This window comes from Psammomys obesus, unplaced genomic scaffold, assembly GCF_907164565.1.
Source record: "Psammomys obesus unplaced genomic scaffold, mPsaObe1.curated_primary_1811, whole genome shotgun sequence".
Taxonomy (NCBI): domain Eukaryota; kingdom Metazoa; phylum Chordata; class Mammalia; order Rodentia; family Muridae; genus Psammomys; species Psammomys obesus.
The window spans coordinates 15828776-15850014 of NW_026592548.1; the positions used below are offsets into that span (position 1 = coordinate 15828776).

General features: G+C 39.8%; 1 protein-coding gene across 1 annotated transcript in view; it reads left to right on the top strand.

The window, feature by feature from the left end:
* The first annotated feature begins 6022 nt into the window (after positions 1–6022).
* Positions 6023–21239, top strand: part of LOC129682150 (calcium-activated chloride channel regulator 3A-1-like) — a 31138-nt gene continuing 15921 nt past the window's right edge. The window contains exons 1-7 of the mRNA XM_055614385.1: positions 6023–6181; positions 7488–7628; positions 8196–8343; positions 8685–8793; positions 11932–12109; positions 17066–17293; positions 18837–19061. Of these exons, the coding sequence (XP_055470360.1) occupies positions 6023–6181; positions 7488–7628; positions 8196–8343; positions 8685–8793; positions 11932–12109; positions 17066–17293; positions 18837–19061 (1188 nt within the window). The remainder of the gene's footprint in view (positions 6182–7487; positions 7629–8195; positions 8344–8684; positions 8794–11931; positions 12110–17065; positions 17294–18836; positions 19062–21239) is intronic.

Below are 21239 nucleotides of genomic sequence, written 5' to 3' on the forward strand. Positions count from 1 at the left end.
TTATATCCTTGTTGTAGCCCTTCCCTCCCCTCCTAGCCCCACCTTGCCTTCCTCCCGCCTCCCCTTTTCCTCAGAAAAAGTTTCCCTTTTCCATCCAGCCCTGCTTATCAAGTTCTACCAGGACTGAGCCTGTCCTCTTCCCCTGAGGCCTAGCAAGGCTGTCCCACCAGGGCGGAGTGATCAAAAAGCTGGCAAGCGAGTCCATGTCTGATGCAGTTTCCTTACTAGAGCCACATGAGACCTAAGCTGCTCATCTGCTCTATCTGTGGAGGGGGCCTAGGTCCAGTTTATGCATGGTCCTTGGTTGATACTTCAGTCTCAGCAAGACCCTCTGGGCCCTAGTTAGTTGGTTCTGTTGGTCTTCTTGTGGTGCTCTTGTCCCCTCTAGAACCTTTTCTCTTTCCTCCCACTTTTTTTTCACAAGACTCCCTACAAATCATCCAATGTTTGACTGTGAGTCTCAGCATCTGTTTTGAGGTGCTGCTGGGTAGAGCCTCTCAGAGGAGAACTCTGTCAGGCTAAAGGATAAAGCTTAAAACTAACCTTACAATGAAAGAAATATCAAGCTGGCCTTCAGATTGTAAGGATCTTTCAAGAAAAACCTGGCTAGATGTGGAGGAATATGACTGTGATTGCAGCAATTAGGTACCAAAGTAGGAGGATTATAAATTAGCCTAAACTACAGAGCCTAGTTTTGGGCTAGCCTGAACTACAATGCAAGATCCTGTCTCCAAAAAGCAAACTTTCAAAATCTGCTAAGGCATTATTACATGTTCTCTGCAATTTGCCCAAAATGAGAAAGCAAAAGACAAATAGGCAAAATCCATAAGTAGGCAAATTTCTTTGTTGTAATAATCTCTTTCCTGTTACACAACAGAACGCTTGAGAATGGAGACATATAAAGGCAGGTGGTGTTGGAAGCTAACTGATTTAAGATTAAGCGGTAGCTTCTGCCAAGGGCCCACGAAGCTTCGGCTCTTGATGCAGACTCTTGATGCAGACGAAGGATAAACAGGAGCCTGTGGAAGAAGCTGACACTCCCTCCTGATAATCCACCTTCACAGTAGCTAACTGATTTCTGCAAGAATGACTCGGGCCAATGGCTTTGTGATCACCCAGAGCAGCACAACCTCCCAGCATAATTTCAAGCTGGGTTTTAGAGAAAGCAAGCCATTTTCAAGCCAGATCAAAGGCTTTGCGAACAGTGAGTACTGCCTAATGTTTAAACAAGAATCTTGTTCTCAGACAAAAATCTATCAAAGCTTCCTCTTGAATCTTTATCTAAGAACTGCTCTCAGATAATTTCCAAGATTAATGTCCAGTTGTCCTTTTGAAACATACCACCTGTCAAATCTAATTTTCAAATAGACTGGAGGCTCAGGTATGGTGACACAAGCCTCTAATGCCAGCCCTTGGGCGTTCCAGGAACGTCAGGGCTACTTAGCAAGACCCTGTCTCAAAGGAGAAAATGTAACAGAGGGTGAATGGCCTGAGATGAGGCACCAAGGTTGCCCTGTCTGCAACTTTAACCTAAAACAAATTCTCTCCCTTGGGCCTTCCTGGCTCTCTTCCCCTTGAGAAATTATTCTCTGATTCCAGGTTCCCTGGTGCTGTCTTGTAGCTCTCTACAGACCTTTTCTCACTCTCTCTTGTATTTTGAATATTACTTTTGTTCTAGTATAAGAAGAGCCGCACAGACCACTCAGACTCTGGTCTCTGATGTGGATGGTTCACTGGAATGCCTTTTCCAAGCTGATCAAGCAGGGCCACAGCAAGGTCTCGGGAGCCTAACTGTGACATTGACCAGGGTTTTTACAGAAAGAACTGAATGCGAAAGACATGGGGAGGGCATTTGCACATTTTGGCTAACCATACAAAACAATATAACGTTTTTGGCTAACTAGACAAAATATTATCAGCTAACCTTTAAGCTGATTGGTCCCAAGTAAGGTAAGTGAGACAGGGCTTAGGGTCTTCTAGAGAACCTCCAAAGTGTAGTGAGGTGTGTAGATAAGAAGGTTGCAACCAGAGTGAAGCCAAGTATGTAGATAACAAATATGAGTTATGACACTATTGAATCATAATATAAGGTAAAATATAAGTAAAATATAAGGTCATCTATGAACAACCGCTTCCAGGAAGCAGAGTTGAAAAGTTTAAAACTTTGAATGTAATTTCACCTTAGAAACAAAATGGAAGCTGAACGCAAAGATGGCTGCAGCTTTGTCTCAAGTAACAGGCTACAATGATTTTATTCCAACCTAATCCATGAAACAAGTCTTCAAGTCCCTTAGAGGCAAGCCCACATGGACTCTGTCCTGTACTCGTGAGAGTGCTGGGAGGTGGCACAGATCTCAGAGAAGCGTGCGTATCTTCTTTCATGTGGGTGAAAGGCAATGAGAGATTCACTGGGAGTTTGAGTGTCACATGCTGTCTCACGTGTTCTTTCTTCATTATTTATTTATTTACATTAGTTTTGATTTTTTTTTTTTTTTTTTTGGTGAGATGATCTTGCTACATATGTAACCCACCAGTGTAGAATACCAAAGGCCTCAGGCATTATTTTATTTAACTTTTGCAACACTCCTTTTAGAAAGAGAGTACTTTCCTCATTTTACAGCTAAGGAAACTGTTAAAGTTATAAGAGGAAATTTTCTTGCCAGAAGGAGAATGTATGAGCCATTAAGGTGATATGTTATGTTTGTCTAAATTAGGCCAAGATAAACAGGTGCGGTGCATAAGAGTGACTCAAGAAGATGGAAAGAAAAACTGCTACTAGTGAAGATGATGTGGGAAGATTTCACAGATGAGGTTTTACCAAGCCCAGACTGGAAAGCTGGGAAACTCCCAACATGCAGAAAAGCTTTTGTTTTGTGACTACAGCTGGGTTTTCCCATGGTTTCAGGTGGGCTCGGGGACTTTTCATTCCTCATGTGAGCCCTGGAAGGCTCTATTTACAGTTTTACAAATAAAGGCATGAATAAAATTTTGATTTGCAAATTTTTGTGTCAACATTCATACTTACAATAGTATATGATATATAATAATGGTGTGTGATATTTACTGAGGATTTTTTCCGTGTCAGGGTCCTGCTTAAGGTGTTTTCCCTATGTTATCTCATGAGTGCTTCCAATAGTCTGCAGGTCTTTCACAGAGGAAATGAGTGTCTCTGTTCTAGACTAGTGAATGGATTTCCCTTTCTCTGCATTTTTTAAGATCTTTTTTAATTGCTGTTAATTGCATGCACGTGTGTAAGTCTGTTTGGGGTATGCATATGAGTTCAGGTGTCCAAAGAAGCCAGAGGCATTGGAATCCATGGAGTTAGAGTAACAAATGGATGGGAGGGCCTGACATGAGTACTGCGACCGAACCCAGGCCCTCTGCAAGAGTAGTATGTGCTCTTTAAGTGCTGAGCCATCTCTCCTGCCTATTTTTCCAGTATTTTTGTCTTCCATAGATTCTCAAGACACTGGAGGAGAAAAGATAATCTTTGCTCAGTTCTGCAGATCCAAATGTTAACATCTTCCAGAGACAGCCTCACCTATGTCCCCAGGAATAACATTTCAGCACTCACCTGGACATCCCTTAGCCTAGGAAAGCGTCACCTCAAATTAGCTATTACAAAATGAGTTTCAAGCACATGAATAAAATCTTCACAAAGAACCAAAGAGGGATCCAAAAAATAGAGTATAGAGTATAAAAGGTTTTCATTAAAATAAGACTTTGACCTCCCCCTCCCCTACCCCCCAGGGAGGTGCAGCCTTGCTAGGCCACAGAGGAGGACTTTGCAGCCAGTCCTGAAGACACCTGTATCAGATGTAAGGGGAGGAGGTTCTCCCTTATCAGTGGACTTGGAAAGGGGCAGGGAGATAAGGGTGGGAGGGTGGGATTGGGAGGGAAAGAGGGAGTGGGATACAGCAGGGATACAAAGTTAACAAACTGTAACTAATATTAAAAAAAATAAATAAAATAAGACTTTAAATTCTCAGTGAATAAATTTGGTTATGACCTGGAAAATACCTATAATTCATGCTCGCCTCTTTGGAGGACAGACTGCAGGCATAGAGATGCTGGCCAGGAATCCAGCACTTAGAAAGTGGAGGAGAAAGACCATGACTTCAAAGACATCCTGAGCTGCATGACAAGTAAGAGGCCAGCTTGGGCTACACAAAAGTTTGTCTCAAAAAGCAAATTCATGAAGAATTTCCTAATTCTGGGCTCCCTAATGGTGTAATATAGCTCCCTTATAGAAGCTTGCCTGCTCTATTTTGCATTTAAATCTCACTGTGTTCCAATCTAACCCAAAGAACAAGCCTCCAGGTTCTTTGGAGCCAATGCCTGCAATACTCAGTTCTACATTGTTCAATAACAGAGCACTGACTGGCATGGGGGCAGAGAACATAAAGAAACACTCATCTTTTTCACAATATTAAAGAGGAATGAGGAAAAATAACCAGCACACATTTATTGTAGTGTTCAGGATCTTGCTTGGAGAGAACTTACAAAAAGCTGCTTCCATACACATTTTTCTTTATATACGTATGTGTGTGTATATATATTAATTAAACATACCCCTTGCTCTCTCTAACATCATGACTTCTTTTTCTTTGTTATTAATATGTGTTATTAATATATGCATGCATGCATATATATGTTTAAATATGTAAATAAAACCTGCTTCACCAATTTAGTGTTACTTGTATGTATACATTTTTAGAAATGACCATTTGATACTGGATAACTCCCAAAGTATCTGGACTTCTGGCTACTTTGTAGGTTCTTTCTTCCACCCTTTCAACCCCCCTAGCACTAGATAGGAGAGAAAAAAAGATAGAGGGCAAAGGGAACATCATTATCCTTTGACTATTTCCTGCTGATTAGGAATATCGAGTTCCCTGAGGCAAGTACGTTTGCTGTCAGAACATCTAATTTCTTCTTGTTGTTTCTTCTTTGCACACAACTACTTAATAAACTGCAACCAACAGCTCCCAACCAACAACAGCCCCCCCTCTTGGGTCCCTAACTTTATATACCCTCTGAAGAGTCCCTCAGAATGCCAACATCACACATGCATAGAAACTTTGCAGGTGGCAAAATCATGTGTCTGCTGGAGTATGAGGCAAATCGTAGTCAGCTGCTGTGTAGAATCTGAAGCAGCCCCATATCCCACACCCTGGGTTAAAACAAAAATGTATTCTTTAATATTCTGTGTTTTCAAAGAGACCACTATTCTTACTACAGATAGTCCTAGGAACTCGTCTTTTGTCGTCTGTTGTTTCTGGCTTTAAAATAAAGCATCTACTCCATGTGTAACCCAGAAATATGCAGCCCAAGCCCTGATTCATGTTATTCCATTTAATCATCACAACATTTTTTTTAAAAGACCTCATTGTCCTCATTTTGAGTTAGGGAAGTTGAGGCTGAGCGAGAAGTCAAACTCAGAAAAAATAATCTCTTGCTAACAGGAGCATTTAAAATATATTATGTTGGTGAAGATGAGTCTAAGAAATGAAAGAGAACACGATAACAATGACTCAGGCAAGCTGAAAAAACATTAAAATGTTCCAGGAAAGATAATGTGGAAAGATTTTACAGGTAAGGCTGCATCAAGCCTGGGCTGGCAAATTGGAATACTGTCAACAGGAACATACCAAAAAAGCTGTGGTTTCCATCCAACAGACTTTTCTGGTAGTCTTTGGCAGGTTCGGGGACTCATTATTCCCCACTTAAGACTGGAAGACTTACAGATTTACAAAATCAACCTATGCAAACAGAATTCAATTAGCAAAATTTTGTAGCAGCTCCACACTGTCTTAGAAACTACAATCAATGTATTCACCAAAATACCCATGTCACTTAACAAGTAAGTCTTTAAATTAGATAAGGAAGGTCCCAAAAGATATCAGCATTTCTCTCTATTAAATATATGCAAATATTCTGGTCGTGATTCAAATCCTTGAGTGGAGCAGACACATAAATACCCTTCTTGTGTTGCCATTATCTCACTGTCACATGCGCAAACATGGTGCCAGCTCTGAAGGTCTTTCTCCTCTTCACCCTGCATCTCTTGTGGGATGTGAAAAGCTCCAGGGTCCGTCTGAACAACAATGGGTATGAGGGTGTGGTCATTGCAATTAACCCCAGTGTACCAGAAGATGAAAGACTCATCCAAAGCATAAAGGTAAGAAGGATTTCCATTATCTGCATATTTCACGTCCATAATTGTTTTTACATAGGTATCTAAATTGTACATACACACACACACACACACACACACAGAGTTGTACTTTCCCAGAGCTGCTTTGACTATGGTCATCATATATGTAGATTATCTAAAGTCAAGGTGAGTATCTGCTTAGCATCATATTTTTATTATACATTAAAATACATGTTCAAGTTCTTAAATTATTAACTAGCTAAGGTAATAGACTGTGGAGCAAATGGAGAAATGTTCTGCCATTTTGTCTTAACAATGCTGCTTTTACAAAGTCTAAAACCCAAATGGGCACTGGAGGTCAGGCAGCTTGTTGTCTTACACATTCTTCCAATAACTCCTACGTGTTCAGCTTTGCACAACCTAAGAACCTTGCCTGCCTTACCTTAAAGAAAACCTTAGACATATCTAAAGCGGCTTTGCTCCTAATTGCATGTGTTGAACAAAAACGACTATGTAATGTGTACTTTGTCCTTCGATCCCCTGAACCTCTTCACACGGCGGTTGGGAGCAGAGGGCTTCGCTCCTCTGTAAACTGAATGACTGGTTTGCAGGATCGGATCGTAGCAAGTTACAAGCTGAGCAAGCCAGTCTTATCTTTATTGTTAGCACTTGAGCAATGCTAGAGTGACTCGGCAGGTCATAAATACAGCTGTATATGTAGAAAGACAGACATCCATGCAAGAATAATAATTAAAGGCAAGGTTGTAAATTTGTTAGGGAGCGTGAGGGTTATGGGGAAAATTGTGGGGTGGGAAGGAGGGGAGAGATATAGATTCATATTCATATATGAAGTTTTCAAAAAATGTTTTTTTATATAATTTGGTCATTTATTTATACACTCTGCTTGGGAAATCACTCAAAATAAAACAGAAGCAATTCTACTTGACATCAGATACAATAATGACCAGACTTTAAAATCCCAGTCTGTTTGTTTAGACAATGCAATTATAAGAAAATTGATTAAATAAACAACTTGGCCACAGACCTCTGGTCTTAATTGTTTTTATACCTCACTGAGAGTCTTCATTCTCATCTCCAGGCTAACTGCCAACTGGAGGGGTTGGCAAGTGAAAGTCACAAATGACTTTGGGCATATGGAAATGAGTTTATAGGTTGGAGAAAATTAGTAAAATTCATCCCACTTTTTCAGTTACTCTGTGCAAACATATCTGAGAAAGGGGAGCCCGTTTGCTTCCCTTGGCATGGGTATAGACATCTAGGCTCAGTTTGCTTTGACATTGTTATCTCAATGCACTTTTAATTCTCTCAGGAAATGGTAACTCAAGCCTCTCCTTACCTGTTTGAAGCCAGCAAAGGAAGATTTTATTTCAGGAACGTAAGCATTTTACTCCCGATGACCTGGAAGTCAAAATCTGAGTACTTAATGCCAAAACAAGAAACATATGACAAAGTAGGTGTCATGTCCTAAACTGTTTCTGTGCCTTTTCCAAATGAATATTTACAAGGTTGGATAATTATTCACCATTAAGTTAGTAATTAGTAACATAGCTTTTTGTTGTTTGTGTTCCTGTGTGTGTGTGTGTGTGTGTGTGTGTGTGTGTGTCCACATGTTTGTGGACTATTTGTGTCCATGCATTTGTGCATATATGTGTGGGTGTATATATACCCCCATGTGTGTTTGTGTGTGTGTGTGCGCACTCACGTAGGAGTCAGAGGTCAATATTGGATGTCTTCTTCTATTTGCTTTTGCTCTTTAATTTTTTTGAGAAGCAGTCTGTTCCAGAATCTTTGGCTATGCTGTCTCTACCACCTCACCACTGGGGTTACCACACCCGGACATGTGAGTGGGTGTTGGGACTAGAACTCACATTCTTGTACATAAACAGAAAGCACTTAACCCACAGAGCCTTTGCTCAGGCCCAACTTTCATCAGTGTAAAGGAGACAGTTTTTGTTTGTAAAATCTCTTGTTTCTAATGTTCCTGGAATCTGACTGGGTTTGTTCTTCTGCATTTTAGGCAGATGTCATAGTTGCTGAGCCTCATCTGAAATACGGAGATGATCCCTACACACTTCAATATGGACAATGTGGAGACAGAGGACAGTACATCCATTTTACACCAAACTTCCTACTGACTGATAATTTGCCTATCTATGGACCCCGCGGTAAAAATACCTATTACACAGCTCTTATTTTCATTGTGGAAGAGCAAACCACTACCATCAATGTGGATTTCTAAGACTTTAAGAAAAGTAATCATTAAATAATACCTTTGTTTAAAAATATAATAGTTACATCCCACCCATTTGTGCATTCAAACTTATACATAAAATAGGTCACTTGTTATAACTAGCACATTCAAGATTTTTAAGCTATTAAAAAGTATCCATTTCTAAGAGTTTGTAACAATTTCAACTTGGGCAATAGACAAAGCAACTGAAAACAAAAGAAAACTGTGTTCAGATATTTTAACTACAGTTTAATAGATGACAATCTTCTCTCACAGGCAGGGTTTTTGTCCATGAGTGGGCCCATCTCCGGTGGGGAGTATTTGAGGAGTATAACACAGACAGGCCCTTCTACATGTCCACAAAGAACAGGATGGAAGCAACAAGGTATGCCCATGTGAACTAATCTGATTCTACAACTTCTTGCCGATGGGTCTTAGGCTCTCTGTACTAGGAAGTTCAGGTGGCTGGGTGTTCAGACAGTCCACCACCACATTCAAACTGCACCTGCTGTAGATAATTTATTAATGTTTACTGTCAGCCCTATAATTATCATCACAGTGTTATCTAACCCACTACTGTAATCAATAAAGACACAGACACCGGATAGATTTGAGAACAGCCTTATTTCACCTGGGGCGTGACCGATACCACCTCCTAAGCTGCCTTTGCCTCCCAAGCCCCCATCCCACGTCATCTGCTCTACTGATTTCTATCTGGGCTACTTCCCATCCAGAATCTCAAAATGGTTGCTAATGTTCTTCATCTGGGCTGCTTTCCTCCACCCATACCGGTCCAGCTACGTGCTCCCCCACCACCACGCTAACCCATCGCAGCTCTCTGCTTCCTTCCTCCTCTGGTACCTGTCTGCCTCTTTCATGATTCCTCTGTCCCCAAAGCCTGTGAACCTCAGCCACACCTACCTCATCTCTGCCCTGCCTAGCTGTAGGGCTTTTATTAGTCAAACAGGGAGGCAAGGTTATACATGTGGTACATGATAGTTTGTTCATAAGCAGACCTCGGAGCAGCCTAGGCAACAATCAAATACAAAGCACCAGGCCATGCGGTTACAAGTGGCATTATATACTCACACATGTTCCACTAATTCTGGTGTCCCCACCTCGGAGTGAAGGTAGTCAGGTATCGGGACCTATTTCAGTACTCACTGGAATTGTGCAAACATTGTTTATTAGTAGCAGCAAAATGAAATAGGTAAACCCAAAGACATCAACAAATTGCTACTCGAGCTTACACACATTTTCAGTATTATTTTACACTTTTATTTCCTTACATGCATTTTATACTAATTCTGGGTAAAGAAGTGTGACATTTGTTTTTTTCTCCCTCCTTTACCTTCTCTTATGCCCTCCTCCTACCCCCATTCTACGAATCTTTTGTTCTACTTCTTTCAAAACTTTTTAGGGTACAGCTGCCTAATTGAAGCCAACTTAGTTTCTAGAGAGCTTTGTGATAAATATATTTTGTTTCAAATTAGTGAAAAATCATATTTCTCATGAGAATAAGTGAATAAGTTGATTTTTTTTAAATGTAATTCTGGGGAAAATCTAGCCAAACCCTATGTATAAAATTGTAAGATATTTAAGCTTTTGAACTAAAAGCAACAAACACTTAGAATATTGCGGAAAAAAAGTATTGAGAGGAGCTGGAGAGATGGCTCAGAGGTTGAGAGCACTGGCTGCTCTTACAAAGGTCCTGAGTTCAATTCCCAGCACCCACATGGTGGCTCACAACCATCTTTAACGGGATCTGATACTGCCCTCCTCTGGCGTGCACCATATATGCACACAGAACACTCATGAATAAATAAAATTTTTTAAATGTATTGAGAAAAATAGAAGTTGATGTCAAGAGGCAATCAGTCTTTGAAAGAGCATCTTTCAGATAAAGGAGAGTTCTAGAAAACACCTGCCTCTGTCCCCTCCATGGTATGTGGTCTGCAGAACTGCCTGGAGCTTGCACGAAGGCTCAGTGGCTCTCAGAGCTGCCCTCTACCCCAACCTTCACACCACAAAACTATCTCTAGATCTTTCTCCTCCTCCATTTGATATTTGATGGAGAATACTGGGTCTGTCTCACTCTTTTATCAGCCAGCCCTAATTATCCAGGAGATTTTTTTCTCTCTCTCTCTCAATGGATGTTAAAACCCTTGAGGACTGTGTCCCATATATATATATATATATATATATATATATATATATATATATATATAATCTCCTGGTATTGAGCCTGGCACAAAGTCAAAACAAAGAATTATCAAACAATAAATGCTTTATAAACTAAGGAATAGCCAATGAGTTTCCTTATAACCAATCATTAAAAGAAGATACAATGAGTTCCTACAACATGCCAGAAACTATGGGTTCCATGATATGGGGCTAGCCCTTACAGCTAACTCTCTTGAAGCATATTATCTGCCCTTTCCATTCTTGAAACAAAACTAATCTATGGAGGTGAACTAATACCACAAAGTTTAAAAATGGGAAGAACTCCTTCATATAAATGGAAACTCTTTAGAATCCTTTTCTCATGTTCTGCTGCCTGCTCCCATGCCCTGCTGGGGACTTGACAATTAGCTTTATCACAAAGTCCAAATGGCTTGAATTCGTTACTTTTACTTTTTCCTTCAGAGTAGGCCAACATGTAGAGTGAAGAATACTATAAAGTCAAAGCGGTGTACATCATACATAGAAATTTAAAGAATTTCAAGCATAATTTTTGGCTCATCCCACTCCACCAGAAACAATTCTTCTGTAAATCTTAATTTAATATTTACAACAGCATTATAATATAGTAACTACTATCTTTACCTCAAAGTAACAATGACAATAGACTTATTGATCATATTATTAAGCAATGAATGCTTAAGGGATATGAACTAAAAATCCTGTTCTTAGCAAGGAATCTGGCTCATTCTACAAAGCATTTGTCTTACAAGCATGAGAACCTAAAAATGATGCCCAGAACTCATGCCAAAAATGCTGGCATGTTGGTGGTGCCTGTCTGTAACCCCAGCACTGGGGAAAAACAGAAAGGAAGATTCCTGGGGGTGGGGGGGAATGCTGGCTAGTCAGTCCAGCCTAATTGGTGAGTTCCAGGCCAAGGAGAGATCCTGCCTCAAGGAGTGAATAGAATGACTGAGAATAACAGCTGAGGTTGTCCTCTGTCCTCCACATATATACACACATACAGCAAACACATATATAAAACATATACACAAACATTAAAAATAGCAATAGAAGCTCAGCAATGTGGTTTCTACTGAACTCCACGGTGAGGATGGGTAAAGGCCCTTATCTACTCTTGTCAAAATGGAGTGCTTGGTAGATGACCAACACTGGGAAAGATGTTAGGACATTGACCTGACTTCTAGTACTGAAAAACAGAGGGATTTTAAAAATGCTTTGGGGCTGCGGAAGTAGCAATGTGACCGAGGGCTTGCCTCGCACGCACCAGTCCTGAGGTCAGCACCTAGACCACCAAGGTAATCCAATTCTTTCATCACAGATGTTCCACTGGCATCACTGGCAAAAACGTGGTCCGTGATTGTCAGAGAGGCAGCTGTGTGATAAGGCCATGCCGACGTGACTCGAGGACAGGGCTGTATGAACCCAAATGCACGTTCATCCCAGACAAATTTCAGACAGCCTGGGACTCCATAATGTTCATGCAAAATCTCAACTCCGTAAGTACTTTCCATTTATTAAAAAAAAAAAAAAATTTTTTAATCCTTAGAGGAAAATTAACTAAGGAAGCTGGCCTTCTGTTATATGTCCAAACAGAGTGGGAAGAAATTAATCTTAGACTTGATCAAGGCCATTTTCACCACTCCGTGTCATGGTGTCTCTGGGAGTTGCCCTGCCCTTTCTCATTAGCCCGAGTCTTTGCTTCAGATGGAGTAGGCATCCTTCCATCCTTCTCAGTGAGTCACATGACACCACCATAGGGTGCCTCTCCCTTTGTTTCTGTCTATTAAACTTGTGTCTGGAGTAACAACCTCATTTTTTTAATTCTTTCTGGTATGTTATTCATTTTACTTTTCTAATCTACCAGGTAGCTTTAAACATTCTAAAATTTCTACTGTCTTCTCACTAAAGCATACCAAACAACTATAAAATGTTGATATTATAAAATATGTACAATATTGCCTCCACAGAATAGATGTAATCACAAGAAGTTCCCTGAGTACTGTTTGACTTAAACTATCTTTAAGTTATAAAGTCTGGTGAGAAACAATAAGCACTTGGGAAACAGCTGGACACAGTGAGAAACCCATTCTGACATTTCAATCTATCATGAGGGGAAACTTAATAATCAGAGATTTACTTCTATTTTCAAGATGTTTCAGTTCTGTCTATGTGTCTGTGCGTGTGCGTATGCGTGCGTGTGTGTGTGTGTGTGTGTGTGTGTGTGTGTGTGTGTGTGTGTGTGATTGCTGGAGACTGCAGTGGCCACAGTTGTCCAGAGCTCTGGAGCTGGAGTTACAGACAGGCAGTTAGGACCCATCACATGGGTTCTGGGACTCGAACCTGAGTCCCCTGCAGGAGCTTATGTGTTCTTTATGCTGAGCCATCTCTTCTGCCCCTTGTTCTCTTGTCTTTATTTAAAAACTAAAATACACAATCTGCATTGCTGTTGTTATTGGTTTATAAAGGTTAATATAAACAAAGAATTAACAGCCCTTGACACAAGGTGCCTACAAAATAAACCAGGGTTTTAACTATAAAACTCATAATACAGGTGGGAAATAACTACTTGTCTCTTTCTCAGGATTAGCCCAGGCTTTCTCTTTCCTAGTTTTTAACTGATAACACAGTAAGTAATTTTGATAGACATATAATAAATTTAATGGAATAAAGTGTAATGTTTCAATAGCTGTATCCAGTGTGTAGTAATCATTTAGAACTAATTATCATATCCATCACTACAAACACATAGAAATACGAATGTTCAAAATCCTCGCGTTAGTTTCGAAACTCAGAAGTATGGTTAAGAGTAATCACCCCACTGCGCACACTCACAGCCTATAGATCGCCTCAGCTTACTCCTGCTCTCTAGGGGAAGTGTTAGACCTATCCTCCAACCTCTTTTCATCTCCTGTTTCCCCCACACACACTGCACAGCTGCAGTGAACTTATGTTGGATTCTACTCCTATTCTATCTTTTTATTTTTAGCCTCAACATTATTAGTAAAATATTTGTCTTCCTATACCTAACTTATTTCAGTTAGCACAATGGCCCCAAGAATCATCAATGATGAGACACATAATAGTACTTTATTTTTCGATATGGTATTCCATTGTGGACATACACATTCTGTTAATCCAGTCATCCATGGATGGACACTCACCTTGACTTTCTGTTTCTAGATCTGGACTAGCATGGCCAGTATGGGCACACACCTACATGGGAGGAACATACTGATCTCCACAAATTGATTACAATATATACCCAGTAGGAAGATTTCTGGGTCACATAGTATTTCTATTTTTGGTGTTTGGAGGAACTTCTATAAGTATTGCCCTAAAATGGGAGTTCATTTCACATCTATAACCAACAATGGAGGTTTATCTTTCCAGTATTCTCTTTTTTGTCTTTTTTTATTATAATCATCTAACTAAAGTGAGGTACTATCTCACTGTGGACATAGTTTGTACTTCTTAACAGTGTTGAATTGTTTCTATATATCTATCATTCATTGGTATGTCTTTGCTTGAAAATACCCCTTCATATCATCTGCCCATTGTCAACCAAATTATTTGTGGATTTTTCTGCTCAATTATTCCCTCAAATAATAAATTTTGATTATTAGTCACTTGTCAGGTGAATAGTTTACACATGTTTTCTGCTACCGTGAAGATTGTATATTTACTGTTATTAGCTTGCTGTGAACCCCAGTGTTAATGCAAAGAAAAGTTTCAATACAGATAAAATATAGTTTAAAATGTGAAGTTTATAAAAGTATTCAAAGCAGCTAATCAAAATAGCATATCTACAAACTGTAAGATCAGTTAAGTAAAAGAAGCAAATTATTGGCAACAAGTACTTACAAGGCAGAGACTTATAAAGATTTGTAGTTTCTGATAATTAAAAATTTTAATGCAACCTAGGAAATGATGAAAATTCAAGTAAAAATGGAGATGTGAAATTTTCTTTTAAATTGTTTTAAATGTGTTTATTTTATGAGAATGGGTGTTTTGTCTGAAGGTGTTGCTGTGCTCCATGACTGGCGCCCACGGACGACAGAGAGGGTGTCAGAGCCCCTGGGACTATAGTTACAGACAGTTGTGAACCACCATGTGGGTGCTGGGAATTGAACTCACATCCTCTGTAAGAGCAGCCAGTATTTTTAACTGCCAAGCTATCTCTCCAGCCCCTTCTTACTTCCCAAGTTTTAAGTGGATGTGCGTCAGGGCCACATTTAACACACGATGGAGGGAACTTCACTTTGATCAGCTGAAATGGAGACAACAAAAGAATTCAACACCCAAACAGACATGAAATCATGTGGCACAAGAGGATGCCTGTCCCTCGTCATACACCAGCAAGTCATATGACTCTCAGGAGGCAACTCCTGCTGCCTACCAGAGGCATGACTAGTAAGGAGGATTGCTTACGTGCCTGAAATATGCAGAGAATATACATATATACAAATATACATTGTTCAGAGACAAAAACTTTGTGCTATACGTGTATCTTATCTAAAATAACAATAACTTCTAATTATCATAAAAATAGATTAAATATATTATATAAAGTCAAACCCCAGGAGACGAATTATGTGAAATAGTGAATAAGCCTATCATTTCCTTCCTTTAACCTACATTCTTTCTATTTCAAGCTCAGCACTGTGATAGAAACTGAAAATAAAGAAGTAACTACAAGATAAACTGTTCTTGGGGAATCCGGCTTAACAGCAAAGGCAGAAATACCAGAAAACTTTGAATACAAATTAGGGAGAGATATAGAGATAACGCCAGTGTGTCTGAAGGTCAGACGGCTTCTGTCCATGGCCAAACTACCCTGAGGGTAGCTAAGCTCCTATGATCCGGGAAGCAAAGCACGGATGGGCCGGCTTGGTGCTTGAACTGGAAGCAAGGATTTCCCAAGGGATGCTCTATAAATGGGGTTTGAGACAGATAACTATAATGTACCAAAGCAAGAATTATATGCAAACAAACAAACCTGACAGAAGCAGAATGTGTGCGGCAGAGGCGCCATGTGACTGCACAAGCTGAGCATTCTCCAACTTTTTTATTAGCAAACGCTTAAATGCTTACAAAAACATCTTCAGGCAGATGACAATATGAAAGCAAAAAGAGGAATTTGCCTTTTCTAGTTTTCTAAATGCCATTCGGGTGAATGGAAACTCTGGGAAATTTTTCTGACATTCTTTGGACAAGAAGTTCTGTGACAGAAGCAAAGGAGACAGGCTGAGACAGGCAAAGGAGTCAGGAATGGGGCTGAGACAAGAAACAGACACCCACAAAGCTAGGGTGTTTGGCTTTCCTCTTCTCAGCTTCAGACTAGCACTGAAATGGCTGCTTACTTCTTCCAAGAATGGAAGGATACTACTGTGAAGGCAAGGATGGGATGGGATGAGACTGAGTGAGGCAGGGAGATCAGCTGGAACACAGCAATAGGCAGGTGACAGCCTTGATTCAGAGACTGTGGTAGGGGGAAGGGAGGGTGTGACAGGCATCACCTCACACTGGGAAGCCATGTGAAGCATGGCTTTGTTGGCATCCATATTTTCCTCCCATCCAACAGAACCACATGTGGGAGATTTGAGCCTGGGCCCTGTCAGAAAGGAAGCCCGCTCTTACAATGCAAATGTGAGAGATTTAGATGTGAGGTAGTTCTGAATCTGAGCTTTGATCTGCAGATGTGGGAAGAGGACACTAAAATAACAAAATTACACTGTTACAAATCGCTTCTGCAAGCTTACTGTAGAATGTTTCCTTCCTGGACACAGTGCTAGCTTACAAAGACATTTTTCCATCTTTCCCCAGGTTTCCAAAACCTGGAGGATTTTCAAAGTTTCTGAAACATCCACTGGCAGAATTATTAGATGCAATTCATCACTTGGAGAAATAACTACATTTCTTAATTTTTCTCCCTGACTTTTACTAATTTTTTTAGGTATACTGTTTTTGTGAACCAGAGTTCCTCAGCACTGATAACAGCTAGATTGTTAGTATCCATCCTCAAATTTCTGGGCCCACTGTGGAGATGAGGAGCCTGGATGACTAAAGAACATTTCTCCTGTTCCACGTTTAGGAGACCATTAGGAATTAGCACAAGCCCTAACTCCCTTTTCTTCGTTTAAGACATAAAATCCTTAAAAGTCCAGAAGAGAAAGCTAGAAGCTGATTCAAGCAGCTGTGTGAGCAGCCATCATCCTTACCTATGCAATTCGATTGTCCCAAAAGAACCTTCCAAAAGCAACAGCTTTGCCTCTGTGCATGTAAAAATACATCCAAGCATGTAAAATGAATGGCTAAACATCTGAACATAAACAGGGTTGTCAAGAGACAAATCCTGTTCAGGAAACATGTGACACTAACTTTAAGAGGAAAAAAAAAAAAAAGATGATCTCTTATAAATTATTACAATATCATGTTTTGATTTTTTTTTTCAGGTGGTTGAATTTTGCACAGAAAAAACCCACAATACACAAGCCCCAAACCTACAAAATAAAATGTGCGATCACAGAAGCACGTGGGACATAATCAAGAAGTCTGCTGACTTTCAGAATGCCTCTCCCATGATTGGGACAGAAGTGCCGCCTCCACCTACATTTTCATTGCTGAGGTCCAAACAGCGAGTGGTCTGCCTGGTGCTGGATAAATCTGGAAGCATGAGCGCGGTGAGACACCTCTTGCTGGGTTTCTTAAAAAGTATTTAAGTTAAATATAGAATTATAATTTATTCTTAGGTTTAGATCTAGTAAACTAACATATATTCATGTTCAAATATAAATATATATATTCATGATCAGATAAATACCTGCCCAATGATTTTATGTAAGTAAGTACCTAGAATAAGTTGAAAAAAAGAAAACAAGTTATTGAGCCTACTACTCTGTCAAGAAAGATGACTCCCTTCCCCCAGCAGCCATTGGCTGCCCATAGCTCCTCCTGAGCCCTCCCCCATCCTTACAGGGATGTTGGCGGACTTGGTCTGGTGCAGGTAACCACAGCTGCTGTCAGGTCATGAGTGCAACGGCCACGTCATGCCCAGAAGACAGCGTCTCACGGCTCCAGCTCTTACGTTCCTTCCACAACCTCTCCTGCCATGTCCCCTGCACTGGGCAGAAGGCGGGATACAAATGTATCCTGTTTAAGGTTTATCCCTCACTCAAAATTCATTTATTCTCTGCATGGTGAGCAGTTCTGAGTCCCTGAATCAGCTACTGCAAAAAGACGATTCTGTGAAGGCCCCAGAACCTAAGACCTGAAAGCAGCACCGACCTGTAGCTATAAGCGTATTTAGAAGGCAAAATGCACATATTTGATGACATGGACACCTGGCAAACCGTAGGCTCCCCACGGCATCCTCGGACCCCCCAGCCTGGGGCTCAGGACCATTTTTACAGCATGAGTGTTGAATTCTCTCTCTTCAGTTCCAATCAGAAAGCAGTTGATTACACTGGCAGTTAGACCAGTGGACACATTTCGTTGGCAGGTGGGTGTTGTAGTCGACCATTGACTGTAGCACCATTAATGATTTTTTTTTTATTTCCAGAGGCCTATATAGCACATTCTGGCAGCATGAAAGCTTCTGTCAGGGAGGAGGATTCTTGCTTATCTCTAGCTTGATTCCTCTGTATCCTACAACCAAAGTATGATGCCTTACTGACTAGTTCTGGCAGGGCCCACCAAAGGCAGTGATAGTGATCTATATTTTTTTAGAGGGGTTGGAACCTCTTTGTTCAGCGACTTGTAAGGGGGTATCCCACACTTATTTCTGGAGTTATTGTTTAATAACCTAGGCCTTCTGAGGACAGTAATATCCCATCAAGAACACAGACATAATTTTAATGGTTATATCAAAAAAATGTTCTATGATCTCAAATAATTCCTCATTAATGGACATTTTGGAGATAATCATTGTGCTCCTTTTTAAAAATATGTTCCACTGAGCATCTTTTTATGCACTTTAAAAATAATTTCCTCAACTCAAACTTCCAAATAGATAACTGCTGGATAAAACAGCATAGACGTTGAAGGCTTTCACAACCATAACAACTAATGCTTAAACATTTTAAACTTTTTAATAAGATGAAAGAGTTAATTTTTAATGTCCATTAATTATCACCATATTCTACAGCCCATGGATGACTCTGCTGTTCGTTAATCCGTCAAGATTTGAAGAAACTCTGCAGTTGTTCACAAATCTTTTTCTTACAGGAAGACCGTCTTATTCGAATGACTCAGGCAGCAGAACTTTATTTAACCCAAATTGTTGAGAAGAAATCTATGGTTGGATTAGTCACATTTGACAGCGTCGCCAAAATCCAAAATTATCTAATAAAAATAACCGATAGTAGTGACTACACAACCATCACTGCAAACCTCCCTCAAGAAGCTTCTGGCGGAACTTCGATTTGCAGGGGACTTGAAGCAGGATTCCGGGTAATCTTTCCAACTTAATGTAATTTGCTATTTGATTGTTGCTTTCCATCCTATTCGTTTACCTTTGAATAAGGGTCATGAATTCAGACTTCCCTCATTTAATAACATTCTGATCCAAATGAGACAAAGCATCTATGAAAGAAAAAAAAAAAAAAGGCAGCTTCACCAACCATTATGTCTAGCCACAGCCTCTCTGTGTCCAGCTGCTCCACTGACAAATTCGTGAGATGCTGCCGGGCACAGTGGCACACGCCTCTAATCCCAGCACTCAGGAAGGCAGAGGCAGGTGGATCTCCGTGAGTTTGAGGCCAGCCTGGTCTACAAAAGATGTCTAGGACAGCCAGGGCTACACAGAGAAACAAATAGCTGATAGATAGATAGATAGATAGATAGATAGATAGATAGATAGATAGATAGATAGATAGATAGATAGAATAGTGAGATGCTGAATGGCACTGGGGAGTTGATAAGGTGAAATCTTCTTGGTCAGATGATCATCCAAACCTCACTGAGGATCTACACATTTCTCTGGGACTTTCATAGATAGAATTTCTATGCATAGAAGATAATGCCATGGAAAGGCTAGAAAGAAATTAGTAACTAATGTGGTAGGGATAAAAGTCATCACACAGTACATTTAAAAATCCAGAGACAGGCAGCTCCGGAAGCAATGATCAAGGAACACAGGTGGATATAAAATGAAGTCATGATCTGAACCTAAAAACGAGGACTTCCTTCTGCCCACCAAACCAGAGGTGACAGCATTCGTCTAATTTTCTTCCACCCCATCAGCCTCCCCTTTAGTGTGTTTATGGGCACGTTTTGAGGCGCTGCACAGAAGAGCATTTCCTTCGCCCCTCCTCTTGTGCCAGCCGTCCGTGTCTCTGCAGACCACTGGTTCATGCTGTCCCTCAGCTTTCTTGTGGCGCCCATTTGTCAGACACCAGATGGGTTTTGAAACCTGTGGGGCTCTCTCTCCTGTGCCTTATCTAAAACATCTTGGGAAAGTAACTCAACAATGAAAATCTCTTTCCTGAAACCAGATGACATGGGTATTGACAGCGTTTACATCGTTTAACTGTAGCAATTATGTAAGATAAGTAAATGTTCACAAAGGTTTGCTATTATGAAACTAATTATCGTGTCTATTTTGTTCTAAACTCTAATGAGTACTATATGTCAGAAATAAACTCAAATGATTGTACAAGTTGGTTTATGTGTTTTTCTTAGTAAATTTTATTATATCTTATATTTTGGTCACAAAGTTTATTGCTGAACAGATTCTGGCAAATCACTTTGAACATTATAAACAGCTTTTACTTAATGAAATCATATCAATATGTAAGTGTAATAGTTTCAGAATCATTAAAAGTAGCTATGTGTTGACTGTATACTGCATTACTGTCTGTGCTAAATGCTTTAGATGCGTGATCTTTGTCATTTTAGGAGTCGGGTAACATTATTATAGCCATTCTGCACAAGACAAAGCTGAACTGTAGAATAACTAATCTATCTCAAGGTCATAAGACAATTGCCAAATCTAGGATTGAGAACCTTATCTCTAGAGTCTATACACTTGATCATTATACTAACAATACGTAATGTGTGTGTGTGTGTGTGTTTGGGCAAATTTCAGGAAAGACTAAACATGAATTAGAAAATAGATTTTCTTCTCAAGGTACCTAAAACCAAGGTATCTAACACCAAAACTCTTAATTAATCCTCTTGGTGGAAGTCAGAAAAACATGAAAACCAACTGTAATTAAAATTTTATCAAAAAATAATAATAAAATAAAAATTATCAACTTCTTCCTGCATGATAAGCCAAAATTGTTTTGTTTTAGGAAAATCATGAAATTCTGCAGTAATAAATAAATAAAATACATGGAAAAGTTAAACATCAAATAATTCAGTCTTGCTCACCCAACTTTAATCATGATTTTGCAAATGTTATTGAGTCTGAAGCCTTCTACAACTGTCTGGAAATCTTTCATCTTCATCAAGTATTCCATGGGGAGATATAACAGCAGTTATTTATATTCAGTTTTATTTATATTCTTTAAGTAGCTATGTCAGTATGTCAGTAACTTTTATATGAGATTTGCTCTTCCTCAATTGAGTAGCAAAGATGTGCATATCTAGAGGACTAAAAATACTGAGAAGTCTAGTGTTTTACTC